The following is an 18,336-nucleotide window of genomic DNA, read 5'->3' on the forward strand; positions in this document are numbered from 1 at the left end:
TCTCTCATCTCTTTAAGCAACTGTAAACACCTTGCTTGTAGAAGTCGACAGATTCCTCCAAAAGCCACGTTGTGATTTCGGAAATCAGAGTCTCATCATCTGGAAAATGCTTGCCCTTCAAAAATAACTTCATTGTTGGAAAGAGGTGGAAGTCCAATGATGCGAGGTCAGGTAAATAAGGGGGTGGCAGTAGAATTTCAAAGTCACTGCATGCTTCCATTTGGGCAACATGTGAGTTGTGAACTGGTGCATTGTCTCAAAGAATGCGTAAACCCTTGGTGAACATGCTACATGTCTAGGTTTTGATGATCTGCAATTTCCGAAGCAGTGAAGCATAGTATGCCCCAGTGGTCATAGTAGCCTTTGCTAGGAAATCCATCAGTACTACTCCATGCTGGTCCCAAAATACTGTGAGCATGATCTTGCCTGATGAGGGTTGGGCACGTGCCTTCTTTGGAGGGGGTGAGCCATGATGCTTCCATTGCATCGACTGGACTCAAGTCTCAGCATCATAGTGATAGACCCAGTTTTCATCCTGTGTGATCAGTCTTTTTAAAAAGTCCTCCTGGTTTCCGTGGCACATTGTCAATAGACCCTGAGAGCATTCGACTCGTTTCTGCTTCTAGAAAGGTGCAAGCAGATATCTTATGCATGTGAAGATGGTTTTGGATGATTTTTTCACAGACCCCACACTAATCTTGACATTTTGGGCTAGGTGGCGAATGGTTATACGGCAATTTTCTAAAATGACGACCTCCACTTGCTGGATGATGTGTTTATCAATATTAGAGTGAGGTCGCCCTGGAATTGGAGCTGTTTGCACCGAAGTCCGACCACATTTAAATTAACAATGCAAGTTCTTGATTACATCATATGATGGGGAATCATCATCATAAACCGCTTTCATCTCATCGAACGTCTCCTTTGGTGTGCGGCCTTTCAAGTAAAGGAACTTGATGACTGGTCTGTATTCCACTGGGTCCATTATCAAACCTCACACCACTTCAGCACCTGTAAAATCAAGACCATTATCAGTTCTGACTTGCAAATTGGCACGTAACCTGTAGAGACTTATATCATTACACAAGTGCAGTTTCAGCGTTCTGTGATAAATAGAAGTGGGTCATCGGAAATTCTTAATGAACACCCCTCGTACATATCTAAATAGATGTACTGTAAATGAAAACCGAATAGATGGCACTAGCACAAAAACCACTGGTTATATGAAATCTATGCAAATAAAAGAACCAATGTGTACTAGAGTGATGAATCCACAAGATCGAACCAGTGAGATGCCAAGGAGCGATAATGCTGTCCACTTACTGATAGAAGTCATATGTCCAAGTGCACAGTTCTCCTGTTAATTGTCCACAGAGTGGTAAGTTGAGATTCTTAAGGTAGAATGCACCGAGCGTAGAGTAACTCCTCACCTGTTAACAGTGTAGGTGGTGAAGACCAGGGTGCTCCAGCTGGTAGCCAGGGAGTAACCACGCGACAGAACGTGTGATGTCACAGTTGAACTACATCCTGTGAAGGCCAGAAGACCTATGTGTTTCTGTCATGGTTTGAACAGGGTTCTTGCCCTGCACTCACAGGGTTAAGTGTTCATGGCCTCTTTCTGGATCTGGGAGGGGTATTTATACTCACTCTTTACCAGGGTTCTCTGTCAGCTATACTGTTGTTCTGGTGTGTCTGACCCCTGGTGTGCATGTATTCTGCATTGCTTGTTTGCTTCCCGTGTATGACCTGGTCCGTTCCCTCACTCTGTACTCCATCTCTCGTTTTGGTACTATTGTCTTTTCTGGTTCTGACCTCCTGGCTTGGCTATCTTTAGTCCGTTACAGTTTGTCCCTATTGTATCGTCTATTGCCCGTTCTGGTTTTCTGATCTACTGCTACGTCCTGACTATCCATTCTGTCTAACCCTTTGGTACTGTATTGCAATCTCGTGCTTTGACCCGGCTTGATTTGGTTTCTGTCTCTGTCTATGCCCCTTGGTAACATTGCCCTGTAGTTACCTTTCTAGGAGTTTCCCTGCAGCTCCTGGCTCTGTGGAGCTGAGGCCACGCCACGAGCAGTCACGTGCTCCAGGTCCTGTGAGCTTGGAGCATGCATCATCACCACTGAGACCCCGCTCCGCAGGTATCTTTGTGCACAGTCTTTGTACTCAGGACACGCGCACTGGCTCAGTGAGCAAGTGCAGTGCGGTGTTCCTGACATTATATCTGACCATTTCAGTTTTTTTTTCCTCTGAAGAAAAAAAAAAAAATTGTGTTATCCTCATGGATCCCATACAAGCTTTGGCTGATCAGGTCAAGCACCTGACCCAAATGTTCCACAAACTTAATGTGGAACAGCGCACGATGGCCCATACCCAGCAACAGTTGGTGGATACTGTGCAGGGGGCTGTCGCTGCAGGAGCTTCTAGTGCTGGGGATAGAGATGTGTCATTGGCATCCCCTGAATCTCCGGTCAAATTGCCAGACCCTTTCTCAGGGGATAAAAGGGAGTTCAGGTCGTTCAGAGAAGGATGCAAGCTTTTTTTTCTCTGAGGCCCCGCTCCTCAGGGGAGGAGTTCCAGAGGGTGGGGGTCGTTATTTCCCTACTTAGGGGGGCTCCACAGGCATGGGCTTTCTCTCTCTCTTCCTCTGCTCATGAACGTATGTCTGTGAATTTGTTCTTTGAGGCTCTGGGGCACATTTATGATGAGCCTGATAGAGTGCGTCTGGCAGAGGATATGTTGATGAGTGTGACATGGGAGGCACTCTACTGAATGGTTCTGCTCTGAGTTCAGACGCTGGGCAGCCGGAGGTCTCCTGGGATGATGCTGCCCTCCGGGGTTTGTTCTGTAGAGGCCTTTCCGAACGTTTGAAAGATGCCCTAGCCCTTCATCCTCCACCGGATTCTTTGGAGGACGCTATGATCCAGGCTGTCCGCATGGACCGTTGGCTGGGGGCAAGAGGGGTCATGCTGCAGGAGACCCCTTTATTCCCCAATCTGAGAGACTCTGCATCTAGTCCTGAGCCCATGGAGGTTGGTGCCACGTCATTGGAGGAAAAAGAGAAGAGACGCCGTAGAAACAACCAATTGTGCTTTTACTGTGGATCAGCTGGACATTGGAGAAGGAACTGTCCTTCTTGCCCTTCTTCAGTGAAGCCGTCAGGAAAGCGACTGAGTCTGGGTAACAATCGAGGAGGTTGCCCAGACTCCCAGGTACCCGTTTCCTCACTTACTAAAATTCTGCTTCCGGTGGAACTAGAACTTACAGGCGGTCCGGTTGGGACTACCGCCTTTGTTGACTGTGGTTCTTCTATTAAACTGATCGATGCCAAAGTTGTGACTTTTCATAAGATAGGTACAGTCAGGTTAAAAGATCCTGTTAAAATTGTGGCAATTGATTCTTCTCCTATCACCCAGGAGGGAATTTGTTTCATGACTGATACCTTTTCGCTGAAAGTGGGTTCCACTCACGTGGAAAAATTAAGGTGTTTTGTTCTAAATAATCTGCCGGCTGGACTGGTACTGGGTATGCCTTGGCTTCAACGTCACAATCCTACTATTGACTGGGTCACGGGGGAGATCATTCAGTGGGGTTGTATGGCTAACGGTCTATGTTGTAACTTGACAACTCTTGTCACCCCAGTAAAATCTGTCAGTGTCGTCTGTCGATCTGGAAGGTATTCCAGAGTACCTGAAAGATTTTGAAGACATATTTTCTGAAAGTGAGGCTGAGGCGCTACCACCACATAGACCCTTTGATTGTGCCATTAATCTAGTCCCTGGAGCCAAGTTACCCAAGGCTCGCCTGTTCAATTTGTCCGGGCCCGAACGTCTAGCCATGAAGGAGTACATTACCGAGAGTCTCCGCAAAGGGCATATTAGGCCTTCTGTTTCTCCTGTGGCGGCGGGCTTCTTTTTTGTTAAAAAAAAAAAAAAAAAAAGATGGCGGTTTGCGACCATGCCTCGACTTTCGGGAATTAAACAAAATTACTGTGAAAAATACCTACCCTCTCCCCCTAATTCCTGATCTATGTAACCAACTCACAGGGGCCAAGTGGTTCTCTAAACTGGATTTACGTGGGGCGTACAACCTTATAAGAGTCCGGGAAGGGGACGAATGGAAAACAGCATTCCTGACGACTGAAGGGCTGTTTGAAAACTTGGTTATGCCCTTTCGTCTCACCAACGCTCCTGCTGTTTTTCAGAATTTTATTAATGTAATTTTCTCTGATTTAATTGGTCGTTTTGTGGTCATCTATTTGGATGACATTCTGGTGTACTCGGTGGACAGTCAATCTCACTTGCACCATTTGTGGATGGTTTTCCTGAGACTGAGGGAGAATCATTTGTATGACAAGTTGAAAAAATGCTCATTTTTCATGCAAGAAGTATCCTTTCTGGGGTTGATTGTGTCAGGGGAGGGGTTCCGCATGGATCCTAAGAAGGTCCAGGCTGTTACAGATTGGGTGCAGCCTCATGACTTGAAAGGGTTGCAGCGATTTTTAGGCTTTGCTAACTTTTATAGGAAATTTATTAAGGGCTTCTCGCAGGTGGTAAAGCCTCTAACGGACCTCACTCTCAAGGGACCTGATGTAAAAAATTGGTCTGTAGCTGCAAAAAATTCTTTCATGACATTAAAAAAGTGCTTTTCTTCAGCTCCTGTATTGGTACAACCCGACCCGTCAAGACCTTTTATCGTGGAGGTTGATGCCTCGGAAGTAGGCGTGGGGGCAGTTTTGTCTCAGGGCCCTCCTACCCTTACTAATCTGAGGCCTTGCTCCTTCTTCTCTAAAAAATTTTCCTCTGCCGAGAGAAATTACGATGTCGGCAATAGAGAGTTGTTGGCGGTAAAGTTGGCTTTTGAAGAATGGAGGAATTTCCTGGAGGGGGCTATTCATCCCATTACAGTCATCACTGATCACAAAAATTTGGCCTATATCGAGTCCGCCAAGAGATTGACCCCCAGACAGGATCGGTGGGCGCTTTTTTTTTCTCAATTTGAGTTTACCATCACATTCCGCCCAGGATCTAAAAGCATCAAGGCTGATGCCTTATCCCGAAGCTTTTATTCGGTGTCCCCTCCAGAACCTCCCTCCTCCATTCTTCAGCCAGGAGTAGTGGTGGCCGAAATCTCATCTGAGTTACAGAGAGAGATTTTGGAGGCTCGGGCTCCGGGTAGTAAACCCCCGGGTAAATTGTTTGGCTCAGTGAGTAAGTGGAATGCGGTGTTCCTGACAGTTTCGAGGAATCCTGGTTCTAGGATGAAAGCATTGTGAAGGTGAAGAATGCTCATTGTTGGACTTTTCAACTTGTATCTTTCTTTCTGTTACTTAGAGAAGAAACTGAGAGGATCATCCGGAAAAAGCTTCGAGATATCTTGAGAGAGAGTGATCTTGAGAATATAACATCTAAACAGGTAAGAATGTTACCAACTGCTTGGCTGGCTGATGTAGGGAAGAGAACAAGTAGCTGGCTCTGTATATAGTGGGATTGTGCTGGGTATTGCAGGGTTGCCTGATTCACATCAGTGCCCACCGCAATTGCTACTATAGACAGTGCAGAAGAGGCTACAGTACTGACTGACTGAGTGCCCATTTACTGCTCCCGGACTGAAGAAAGAGCTTGTCAGTATTCTGTCCCCTGTATTAGATTTTGATTGTTGTCCTATTTTCCTCTGCCTTTTCTTTTGCAGGTGCGCACAGCGTTGGAGCAGCATACTCACTGTGCCCTTCAGGATTATACTGAGTTCATTGATAATGAGATGATCATGATCCTAGCTCAAATGGACCGGCCCTCAGAGATCTTCCCCTATCTTTATTTGGTATGGTTTTATAAAGGAAGATTTTTTTGCTCTCAGTTCTGACTTAAAGTACATTGCTTGTTAAGGCTAGGGTTACTTGGCAACTTTTTTCACACAATTTTAGGATAACAATGTTGCACTTATAAAATTGCAACTAATGATAATACAAATAATTAAAGGGATGGCTCCATACCAAAAAGGAACTTTAGAATTATCTAGTTTTACACACTAAGTATTTGTCATTTGTTTGCCCACCGGAAATGTTTGTTTTTTTTCCCACCTCCCTTCCTGTGATGTTTTGTTTGAGAGGATTCTCAAGCGAGGTGTCATCGAGAGGCTGAGGTTGCAGTCTTTTCCCTGCAGTGTCTATCATCCCTCTTGGATTTCTACTGATTGTCATATGTTGCAGACTTCCTATCTTGCAGACCACATTCTGCTCTGGCATGAGAATTGATCATTTTCTGTCTGTCTCTAATTTTCAGTCATCTCTGAGCTAGTGGGTGGATACTTGCTGCTATGATGTCTCCTATGCACAATACACAGACATGAGGGATTTCTGTTCTCCTGTTTCTCTGTACCATACCTGCAGGAGCAGCAGCAAGGAGGACATTATGCAGCAGTACTGAGCAGTATAGGTGTGAATCCAATCCTAGGGTAAGATCTAACACTTGCAACACTGTGCAGCCCCCTGCCCCCTCAATAGACTTCAATAGATAATCCCCAGATTCCTCATTCCTGGCCACCCATCTTATCTTGAACATGACAGATTTTAGCTTTATTGATGAGTGATCCGTTCAGAAGGTGGACGGAAGAGAAGAAGTTACTCATAAGTGGAGAAAGAAATATATAGTACTGTGCAGAAAGTTTTAAGCAGGTGTGGAAACAATGGTGCAAATTAAGAATGCTTTAAAATAGAAGTGTTTAATAGTTTTTTTTATTAATTAACAAGATGCTAATTGAATGACCAAAAGGGATAGTTAAAAAATATTTGCTGTGACCACTCCTTGTGAAACAGCATGAACTCTTCTAGCTATACTTAAACAAAGCATGGATTTTCTAAAATTATAGTCTGGTGCGTGAATAGCCAATTGTACCAAACAGGTGATAATGATCATTTTCATATTTAGGTTGAAACGTAGTCATTAACTGAAACAAACAGCTGCGTAGGAGTCTTAAAACTAGGGGAGAAGACTCTGCTACAAGGTTGAGGATGTGGAATAAATTTTTCTGTCACCAGTCCTAAAATATGGTAGGACTAAAGAAGCAAGGCACAAGGAAGTTATATTACATCACCAAGGTCTTGCCCAAGCAGCGATTTCAAAGCAGATTGGAGTTTCAATATGTGCTGTTCAAGCTCTTTTCAAAAATGATTACTATTTGGGCAACATTAAGGACTGTAGACGCGGTGGTTGGCGAAGCAAACTTGGTGCAGAAGATGGACAAATCATTCTTATTTCCCTTCTAAATATTAAGATGTTGAGCAGTGCCATCAGCTCAGAACTGGCAGAATCCAGCCAGCTACATTCAACTACTTCTTAATGGAACAATTTTAGCCAAAAAGCCAGACCTTCAACATAGAAACAACGCCAAATGATTCAACTATAAAGGCAAACATAGGAACTGGGGTGCAGAAAAATGTCAGCAAGTGATTACTCAAAATGTGAAATAACCTGGCTGTAACAGAATGCAGTTTGTTCACCTCAGGGTGCGCTCATATCTACGTATGTAAAATAGCACAGATTCTCAGCAAGAGAAGTTGGAGTGTCAGGCGAGTTTTTTCACCATGAGCTCACGCAGATAGTGAGTGTCTTCAGGCAACGGCGAAGCATAATGGAGGCTTTTTGCAAGTTTGGTGGCTGCATTTCATTAAATGAAGTTTGTGATGTGGTTAGGTTTGATGGTGTCCTCAGTGCTCAGAAATACAGGTAGATACTTACCCATCAAGCAGTTCCATTATGGAAAAGTCTGACTGGCTCCAAATTTACTCTGCAGTATGACATTGACCCCAAAAATTTAACTAATGTCATTAAGAACTATCTTCAGAGTAAAGAAAAACAATCATTCCCGGAAGTGTTGATATTCTATTTTTGAAAGCATTCTTACTCTGCTGCATTTTTTTTGTACTGCTGCCTAAAACTTTAGCAACAGTACTGTATTTCTGTAATAAGATATATTACAACAATTCGTATATTTGCTTGAGCTATTTATTTATGAAAAATTTGTTAGAAAGACCAACTAATTTTCTCATGTTTTGTGAGAGCAGATAGTAGAACACTTGGTCAACTGTTTCAAAGTCAGAAGTAATTTGGATCTAGTTATAAGATGTATTGTTGCTAGATTTTCTATTTTGGTATAGCTGCTGCTCTTGGGTGTGTATGCAGTCATTTTCTTCCATTCATTAATTTAACCTCCATTCTGTTTTAGGGCTCGGAGTGGAATGCTTCAAATTTAGAAGAACTTCAGAAAAACAAGTAAGTTTCTAATCTATTTTTCTCAATAAATGCATATGCATTCTCTCTAGATTGCGAACAGCAACATGGGGTACACCATAAACCCCTTCCCGACCTTTGACACAACGTACGCATCATGAAAGTCGGTACCAATCCGACCCATGACGCCTATGTGGCGTCATGGATTGATAGCCCCCCTGTGGGTCGGGTGACCAGGGTCACTGAAAGGTCACCCGACCCGCAGATACAGGAGGCTTTGTGCTTCACTCCCGGGGCTATGATCGCTCTGATTGGCCGTTTCACCTTTAAACAGCCAGTCAGAGTGATAGTAATATTTCATCAATTAAATTTGATGATATATTACAATCCAGCCATGGCCGATGCTGAAATAGAGACACCGACTCGACCACCCCCACAAGTGACGGGGCGATCTGCTGCCGCCGTCATCATCTGCTCCCCCTTCCCTCCGCTCCCCCTGCCTTCCGATCACCCCCCCCCCCCCGGTACCTTCTGAGTCCCACTGTGGCTCCCGGCGTCCCGCCATCCTGAATTATGGGCGCCGCCATCTTCCAAAATGGTGGGCGCATATGCAGTGAGCCCATTGAATCTGCCAAATGGCAGATTCCATTAATTCATTTTGATCACTGTGATAGATCCTATCACAGTGATCAAAATAAAAAAAATAGTAAATCACCCCCCCCTTATCACCCCCATAGGTAGGGACAAATAATAAAATAAATAAAATTTTTATTTTTCTGTTAGGGTTAGAATTGGGGCTAGAATTAGGGTTATTGTTGGTATTAGGGTTAGGGTTGGAATTAGGGTTAGGGTTAAGGTTAGGGTTGGGATTAGGGTTAGGCTTGTGGTTAGGGTTGGGATTAGGGTTAGGGGTGTGTTGGTGTTAGGGTTGGGATTAGGGTTAGGGATGTGTTGGGGTTAGGGTTGTGGTTAGGGGTGTGTTGGGGTTAGGGTTGGAGTTAGAATTGAGGAGTTTCCACTGTTTAGGCACATCAGGGGGACTCCAAACGCGACATGGTGCCACCAGCCAATTTTACGTTCAAAAAGTCAAACGGTGCTCCCTCCCTTCCAAGCCCCAACGTGTGCCCAAACAGTGGTTTACCCCAACATACTGTATGGGGTATCAGCGTACTCAGGACAAACTGTACAACAACTTTTGGGGTCCAATTTCTCCTGTTACCCTTGCACGGTCGTTGAATGACAGACTAGTGCGAAGCCATTTTTCCACCCCCTGTGAATAGAACATGGCTCCACATTGATGTCATAGGTTGTTTTAAATGTGGTCATTGTGTGGCTTGTTCACACATTGGGGTAAGTAGGGATTTTGTGAGTAATGTGACTGGGAAGAATTACTCTACTAAATATTTCATGAATTGTAGCACCAAGGGTGTCATTTATAAGGTCACTTGTAAATGCGGACTGGAATATGTCGGCAAAACCATCCGCGAATTTAGGAGGAGGATTGGCGAACATGTGGGAGATGTAACACATAAAAGGGATACGCCGATTGCTAGACATGTTCATGGTGCACATCAAGGTCAGATCGCGCATCTCAGCTTTCCTGCCATTGACAGGGTCTTTAAGCCACAGAGAGGGGGCAACTGGGACCAAGTGGATTTTTTATTTGGATACTGTAGCACCTAAGGGCCTCAATGAACAAATTAATTATAATTGTTTTATTTGAATTCCTCCTTTTTTCCTCCTTTCCTTTTTTGATCCATATGTACAGTCATGGCCAAAAGTTTTGAGAATGACACAAATATTAATTTTTACAAAGTCTACTGCTTCATTTTTTCTAATGGCAATTTGCATATACTCCAGAATGGTATAAAGAGTGATCAGCTTAACAGCAATTACTTGCAAAGTCAATATTTGCCTAGAAAATTAACTTTATCCCCCAAAACACATTTCAACATCATTGCAGCCCTGCCTTAAAAGGACCAGCTAACATCGTTTCAGTGATTGCTCCATTAACACAGGTGTGGGTGTTGATGAGGACAGGGCTGGAGATCAATCTGTCATGATTAAGTAAGAATGACACCACTGGACACTTTAAAAGGAGGCTGGTGCTTGGCATCATTGTTTCTCTTCTGTTAACCTTGGTTATCTCTAAAGAAACACGTGCAGTCATCATTGCACTGCACAAAAATGGCCTAACAGGGAAGAGTATCGCAGCTAGAAAGATTGCACCTCAGTCAACAATCTATTGCATCATCAAGAACTTCAAGGAGAGAGGTTCTCTTGTTGCCAAAAAGGCTCCAGGGCGCCCAAGAAAGACCAGCAAGCGCCAGGACGTCTCTTAAAAGTGTTTCAGCTGCGGGATCGGGCTACCAGCAGTGCAGAGCTTGCTCAGGAATGGCAGCAGGCAGGTGTGAGTGCATCTTCACGCACTGTGAGGCGGAGAGTCTTGGAGCAAGGCCTGGTCTCAAGGAGGGCAGCAAAGAAGCCACTTCTCTCCAGAAAAAACATCATGGACAGACTAATATTCTGCAAGAGGTACAGGGAGTGGACTGCTGAGGCCTGGGGTAAAGTCATTTTCGCTGATGAATCCCCTTTTCGATTGTTTGGGACATCTGGAAAACGGCTTATTCGGAGAAGACCAGGTGAGCGCTACCACCAGTCTTGTCTCATGCCAACTATCAAGCATCCTGAAACCATTCATGTGTGGGGTTGCTTCTCAGCCAAGGGAATGGGCTCTCTCTCAGTCTTGCCTAAAAACACAGCCATGAATAAAGAATGGTACCAGAATGTCCTCCAAGAGCAACTTCTCCCAACCATCCAAGAGCAGTTTGGCGATCAACAATGCCTTTTTCAAAATGATGGAGCACCTTGCCATAAAGCAAAGGTGATAACTAAGTGGCTCAGGGAACAAAACATAGAGATTTTGGGACCATGGCCTGGAAACTCCCCAGATCTTAATCCCATTGAGAACTTGTGGTCAATCATCAAGAGACGGGTGGACAAACAAAAACCTTCAAATTCAGACAAAATAAAAGCATTGATTTTGCAAGAATGGACTGCTATCAGTCAGGATTTGATCCAGAAGTTGATTGAGAGCATGCCAGGGAGAATTGCTGAGGTCCTGAAGAAGGGTCAACACTGCAAATATTGACTTGCTGCATTAACTCATTCTAACTGTCAATATAACCTTTTGTTACTCATAACAAATTGCAATTATATTTCTGTATGTGATAAAAACATCTGACAAACACACATAAAAACCAGAGGGCAGCAGATCATGTGAAAATATAATATTTGTGTCATTCTCAAAACTTTTTGCCATGACTGTAGGAACGTTATTAAGCCTAAATCACTAATTGGTCACCTATCATCAGGTTTTGCATGTGTATATACATATGTATACATTTATATATGTATCTCCTGTTGTCATTTAACTTCTATGACTTGTCATGTTACACTTTACTCCCTATTAATTACCCTTCTGCATTTGATGCTAGCTGGACCACTGTCTCCTATTTATGTGCCCTTGTGACGCCTTTTGGAAAGGAGTTCATTTATTATTTTATTAATTTTTGGGCTCCTGTAGTGATGGCGTCCCTGATGGGAGTTATGCATCTCTCCCTTGTTGTGGTTGCGCCGGTCAAGCGCTTTGTTCGCTGACAGGATTAACAGGCGACGCCGCAGATGAAATGTTACCGGAAGTGGGGCATTATTGCGATATGTCCGCTGACCGGAAGTGTGGCAATTGCATCTGTGGCGGTCCGCCTCTAAAAACGTCACCGGAAGTGTGGCATTTGCATCTGAGGCGATCCGCCTCCAGTAAAACGTCACCGGAAGTGGGGCACTTCTCCATCTTGGTGGTCCAACCGCAAGTGGGGCATCTTTCTTCCCTTTGATTTGCCTTATGCTTGTGACGCTGGTGTGGGCGGAGTTAGCACCGATTTCGGCGTGCGTTCCACAGATGCTGAACCGCTTAATGACGGACGTTTGATTTATCAGATATGGGAGTGAGTATTTGTGTGACACGTTGATTGTGGCATCAGGTGTGGATGGTTTGTTGTCATCTTACCATATAAATATGCCCTCTGTCCTCCACTCTCTGCAGACAGCAGACAGCATTTATAGAGGAAGGATCCATGTTTTGAGCTTTAGCACTATGGCACTTTCAAACAAGTTAGTCCCCTGAAGATTTACTTGGATGAAACGCGTTGGGACGCTCTTCTAAGGGAAAGTGCAGGGCATGTGCAATATAGGGTGAGCTGTGGACTGCCCTTGTAAGGGCAGGAGTCTGGGGATCAGATGATGGTTAGTTTTTGAGGGATTTGACAGGGTATTGTCTTCCCATCGCTACCTCCCTGTGTGTATACAGAGTATCCCTGGAGACTCCTGGCCGTCTGCAAAAACCGGTGAGATTGTTCCTATTTTATATATCTCACCTTCTTGTATCTCATGGCTATAAACCTTTTTTTGGTTTAGCCAAACACAATAATATATATATATATATATATATATATATATATATATATATATATATATATATATATGCAATTGGCTATGGCATTGTGTGCTAACTGTTAAATGCTGTATCCTTTATACAAACTGTTGCCTGACATGATATATTAGCAACGTTTTATATCCTGATTGATGCGGTTGGGTGGTTCCTTTTTTTCTAGGGATTACCCATCAAATGGCATCCTTTTAATCACTATTGGTGACATTATTGTTTTGGAGCTTTTAAGTTGCATATTAAAAGTTATTTTTTAACCTCACTTATTGCTGTATAGACATCTTTTGTTTTTACATAAAAACTACATTTGTAAGGGCAAAACCGTTTTCCTTGATATTTTTATGTTTTGTTTTTTTTTTTGTTAAGATATTTATAAAAGTTATTGAAATTATTTTTGTTACATTTGTGCTTAGTCCCACTATGGATTATGCCCGCATAATTGCCATGATATAACTTTTCACCATTTTACAGGAAGCCCTTCCCAAGCATGATGTAAACTTATGTCATATGTCGTGAACGGATTAAGCAGTATACTTTCCAAAATTTGTTCACTTATGGAAGTGATTTTTCTGATCTGGCACCTCCGAGTCTTTTCTACTGGCATCTACAATCTATCCAAACCAAATATGAATTCCAAAAGCCATATGGTTCTCCTTCCCTTCCAAGCCCTGCTGTGTACTTAAACTGTAGTATGAAACCACATATGGAGTATTGCCACTTTCTGTAGAAATCGCATAACAAATTTGGTTTCCATTTTCTCCTATTACCCCTTTTGAGATTTAAAAATTTGAGGCTAAAGTATTATTTTAGCATACAAATTAAATTTTTAATTTTCACAACAAAATCTTACAATATTATGTAAAGTACCTGTGTGTTAAGCTGGAGTCACACATAGCGACTTACCAGTGATACCGACACCGATATCCTCTCTCCACGCTCCGGTCCCAGTAATATCCCAGATTATCTAAAGCTGAAAATGAATTGAGGCTTGCAAGAGATGTCAAAAGCAATAATAAAGGATTTTGGGGATATGTCAAAAGTAAAAGAAAAGTCAAAGATGCTATAGGATTTTTACAGGATGAAAATGATGAAATGGTAAGACAGGATGTTGAGAAGGCTGAACTTTTAAATTCCTATTTTGCATCTGTTTTCTCTCAGAAAGGAAATGTAACACCAACTGTTATTCACTGTCCTATTAAGGGAATAGAAGAATCCAGGATATCTATAAACAGAAAGATAGTGAGGAAACACTTAGCTAACCTAAATGAATTCAAGTCTCCAGGTCCAGATGAATTACACCCCAGAGTACTGAAGGAGATAGCAGAAGAAATTTCTGAACCACTCTCCATAATCTTTGAAAATTCTTGGAGAACAGGAGAAGTGCCAGAAGACTGGAGAAGAGCAAATGTTGTTCCTATCTTCAAAAAGGGGAAGAAGGTGGACCCAGGCAACTATAGGCCGGTGAGTCTGACTTCTATACCAGGAAAGATCTTTGAACAAATTATTAAACAACATGTAAGTCAATACCTGGATAAGAATGAAGTGATCAAACAGAGTCAGCATGGGTTTGTAACTAATAAGTCATGTCAGACTAACTTAATTTCCTTCTATGACGGTATCACTGATTGGGTGGATCAAGGAAATGCTGTAGATATAGTATATCTTGACTTCAGCAAAGCATTTGACAAAGTCTCTCATACAATCCTTATTGAAAAAATGACTAAGTATGGAATGGACAAGGCAACTGTTAGGTGGATTCATAGCTGGCTTAGTGATCGGACCCAAAGAGTGGTCGTAAATGGCTGCACATCCAGTTGGAAGAATGTCTCAAGTGGGGTACCACAGGGCTCTGTCCTGGGCCCTGTATTGTTCAACATCTTTATCAACGATTTAGATGAAGGAATTGAGGGTAAACTGATTAAATTTGCTGATGACACAAAGCTAGGAGGGATAGCTAATACTAGAGAAGAGAGAGAGAGGATTCAAAAAGATTTAAATAAACTGGAGAAGTGGGCAGTAACTAACAGAATGGTTTTTAACAGGGAGAAATGCAAAGTACTACATCTGGGCAATAAAAATGAAAAAAGCATATATAGAATGGGAGGAATAGGGCTAAGTGACAGCACATGTGAAAAAGACTTGGGTATACTAATAGATCACAGACTGAATATGAGTCAACAGTGTGATGCAGCAGCAAAAAAGGCAAATGCAGTTCTAGGATGTATTAACAGAAGCATACAGTCTAGATCACGTGAAGTCATTATTTCCCTCTACTCCTCTTTGGTCAGACCTCATCTGGAATATTGTGTCCAGTTTTGGGCACCACATTTTAAAAAAGACATCAACAAACTGGAGCAAGTTCAGAAAAGAGCGACCAGAATGGTGACCGGTCTGCAAACCCTGTCTTATGAGGAAAGGTTGCAGGATTTGGGAATGTTTAGTTTGCAAAAGAGAAGACTGAGAGGAGACTTAATAGCTGTCTACAAATATCTAAAGGGCTGTCACATTGTAGAAGGATCAACTTTATTCTCATTTGCACAAGGAAAGACTAGAAGCAATGGGATGAAACTGAATGGGAGGAGACACAGATTAGATATTAGAAAAAACTTTTTGACAGTTAGAGTGATCAATGAGTGGAACAGGCTGCCACGAGAAGTGGTGAGTTCTCCTTCAATGGAAGTCTTCAAACAGAGGCTGGACAGACATCTGACTGGGATGATTTAGCGAATCCTGCTTTGAGCAGGGGGTTGGACCAGATGGCCCAGGAGGTCCCTTCCAACTCTACGATTCTATGATTCTATGATTCTAATATTTTGCGAGAATGACCGCGAGAGTCACGGTCTCGCGGGAGCGCGAAGTCTCGCGGTCATTCGTGCAAAGGATCACTGGGACCGGAGCGTGGGGAGAGGAATGCTGCGCGGGATGTCGGAAGGTGAGAATAACAATATTTTTTAAATTATTTTTTACAGCTGATCGCTGGTCTCCCGCCTGTCACACGCAGCGATGCGTGCTGGCCAGCGGGAGACCAGCGACGAAAAATATGTCCAGAGGTTTCTTGCAGCGATCAGCGATACCGGCAGGGGGGCCGCTCGCTGATCGCTGTCACACACAGCGATCTCGATGGTGTGATCGCTGTTACGTCACAAAAGTTGTGACTCCGCAGCGATATCGCTACCGAGATTGCTGTGTGTGACTCCCGCTTTAATGTTCAACGCATCCCTTGATGAACTTTTCAAGGGTAAAATTTACAAAATAAGAACACTTGTGGTGGTGGGTCTCTGTCTGATGTGAATAAAAAAGAAAAAAAGGCTAAAATGAAACCATCCCGCAAAAAAAACCAAGCTATAATATGGGCCATTTGGCAAAGAAATAAAAAAGTTACAGCTCTCAGAATATAGCGATCCAAAAGCAAATTCACTTTTGTAAAAAAAAAAATTTAGTGAGTAAAAATAGAAAAGCATGAAAAAAATATAAATCTGGTATCGTTGTAATCGTACCGACCCAGCGAACAAATTTGTCTTATCACTTTTACTGCTTAGTGAAGGGCGCATAAAAATAATATCTGAATTGCTGGTTTTTGTTCATTCTGTGTCTGAAAAATCTGAATAAAATGCAATCAAAAAATATTATGTACCCCAAAATGGTACCAAAAAATCTGCAACTCGTCCCGCAAAAAATAAGCCCTCATAGAGCTCTGGTCGACAAAAATTGAAATAATTACATCTCTCAGAATATGGCGATGAAATAAACCTACCGTAATTTTTTTAAAAAAGCATATAAAACCTGTATCACTGTAATTGCACCGACCTGCAGAATAAATCGGCCATATCACTTATACTGCATGATAAACCGCTCAAAAAGAAAAATTAGAGCTATTCTTGTGCTGCTGTCTATTTGTTAACTCTATGTCCCAAAAATCGGAACAAGGCTCAGCAGAACCGCGATTCAGGCAAAACTCCGGACGGAACCTCTCACTTATGAGGTAAATGGAGTCACTTTGGACTGAATTGTGTTTTGGCGGTGTCCCATCATTTTAGGTGTCTTTTTAGCGCAGAAGTGAGAGCGACCACAGATTTGTGCACGCCTAAACAATTGGACACCACTGGAGCAGATGCCAAACGGACTCCAAATTGTCTCCATCTGCTTCATTATAGTGGGTGATTCTGTCAGGTCTTTCGTCTTAAACACCTTATGTGGAATTTACACTGAAAGCTCGACATAAGTGCTCAGAGTAGAACACAAGAATGAGATTCCAGCCTTATACTGAAAGCGATAAAAAAAATTATGTAGCAGAAAATGTTACCATTAAAACCCCTAATTTATCCCACAGAAAACCAGCCCCCACTCAAGTCCCTCATCTGTCACTGAAACTATAGGGGGTCCCCACATTACTGGTAGAACAAAGACTCTGGGGAAGCGACATGGCTCCCGGCCCTTCAAATAAAATCCAGTGAATTCTGCGCTCCCAAATCGAAATGTTCTCTATCTGAGCGTCTCTGTACCTAATCCACAGTAAACAGCCACATGCTTGACATTGTTGTAATAGGGAGAAGGCCCTTAATTTACGGGAGTGTATTGCCAGAAGCACAAGCTGGGCACAATGTATGGGGTCACTATGAAATATGGGAGCTCTATACTGAATGGGAACACAATGTATGGATGCTAAGCCTGGCTTGGATGTTGCAAAATAGTCACTGCAGTCATAGATGAATTTATTGAGATGTTTCGTTTCTACACTGGGGTCACTTTTAGGGTTTTTCTGCTGTTCTGAGTAAAATGTCATATTTCCACATCTCAATGTTATAAAATTCTGTGAGGTACTTATGGGTTCAAAATACTCACTACACCCCTAGATAAATTCCTTGAGGAGTCTAGTTTCCAAAATGGTGTCACTTTTGGGGGGTTTCCTCTGTTTTATCATGTCAGAGGCTCGTCAAATGCAACAAGTCATTCACAATCTATCCCAGGCAAATAGCACTCTTTCCTTTCCTAGCCCTGACATGTACCCAAGCAGAAGTTTTTGACTACATATGGGGTATCGTCGCATTTGGGACAATTGTGCAACAAATTATGTGGTCTGTTTTTTCCTATTATCCATTTTGAAAATTCCAAATTTGGGGCTAAGACAACATTTTCGTGAAGAAAATGAAAATTTTCAATATGACGACCTAATATTCTCAAATTCTGTGTAGTACCTGTAGGTTCAAAATGCTCACTAATACCCCTCAATAAAATCCTTGAGGGGTGGAGTATCCCAAATGAGGTAACTTGTGGTTTTTCACTGTTTAGGCACATCAGGGGCTCTTCAAACCCGATATGACACCCGCAGACCATTCCATCAAAATCTATGTTCCAAAATGTCTCTTTCCTTTCTGAGCCCTGCTGTGCACCCAAAGAGTAGTTTTCTTCTACAAATGGGGTATCTAGGTACTCAGGATAAATTGCACAAAAAACTGGTATAAATGTTCTCCTGTTACACTTGTGAAAATAACTAATTTGAAGCTAGAATAAAAGTTTTGTGAAAAAAAAAGTCAAATGTTCATTTTTTTTCCTTCCATATTGCTTTAGTTCTTGTGAAGCCTCAGAAGGGTTAATAAACTT

At 42.6% G+C, this 18,336-nt stretch overlaps 1 protein-coding gene across 3 annotated transcripts in view; it reads left to right on the forward strand.

Annotated features, from left to right (window-relative positions):
• Window positions 1-18,336, forward strand: part of SSH3 (slingshot protein phosphatase 3) — a 146,589-nt gene that overhangs the window by 84,397 nt on the left and 43,856 nt on the right. For all 3 annotated transcript variants that reach the window (XM_073563390.1, XM_073563392.1, XM_073563391.1), the window contains exons 9-11: window positions 5,334-5,415; window positions 5,692-5,820; window positions 8,224-8,270. In XM_073563390.1, coding sequence (XP_073419491.1) covers window positions 5,334-5,415; window positions 5,692-5,820; window positions 8,224-8,270 — 258 coding nt within the window. The remainder of the gene's footprint in view (window positions 1-5,333; window positions 5,416-5,691; window positions 5,821-8,223; window positions 8,271-18,336) is intronic.

Source organism: Dendrobates tinctorius, unplaced genomic scaffold (assembly GCF_039654945.1).
Source record: "Dendrobates tinctorius isolate UK_male_01 unplaced genomic scaffold, ASM3965494v1 ptg000387l, whole genome shotgun sequence".
Taxonomy (NCBI): Eukaryota; Metazoa; Chordata; class Amphibia; order Anura; family Dendrobatidae; genus Dendrobates; species Dendrobates tinctorius.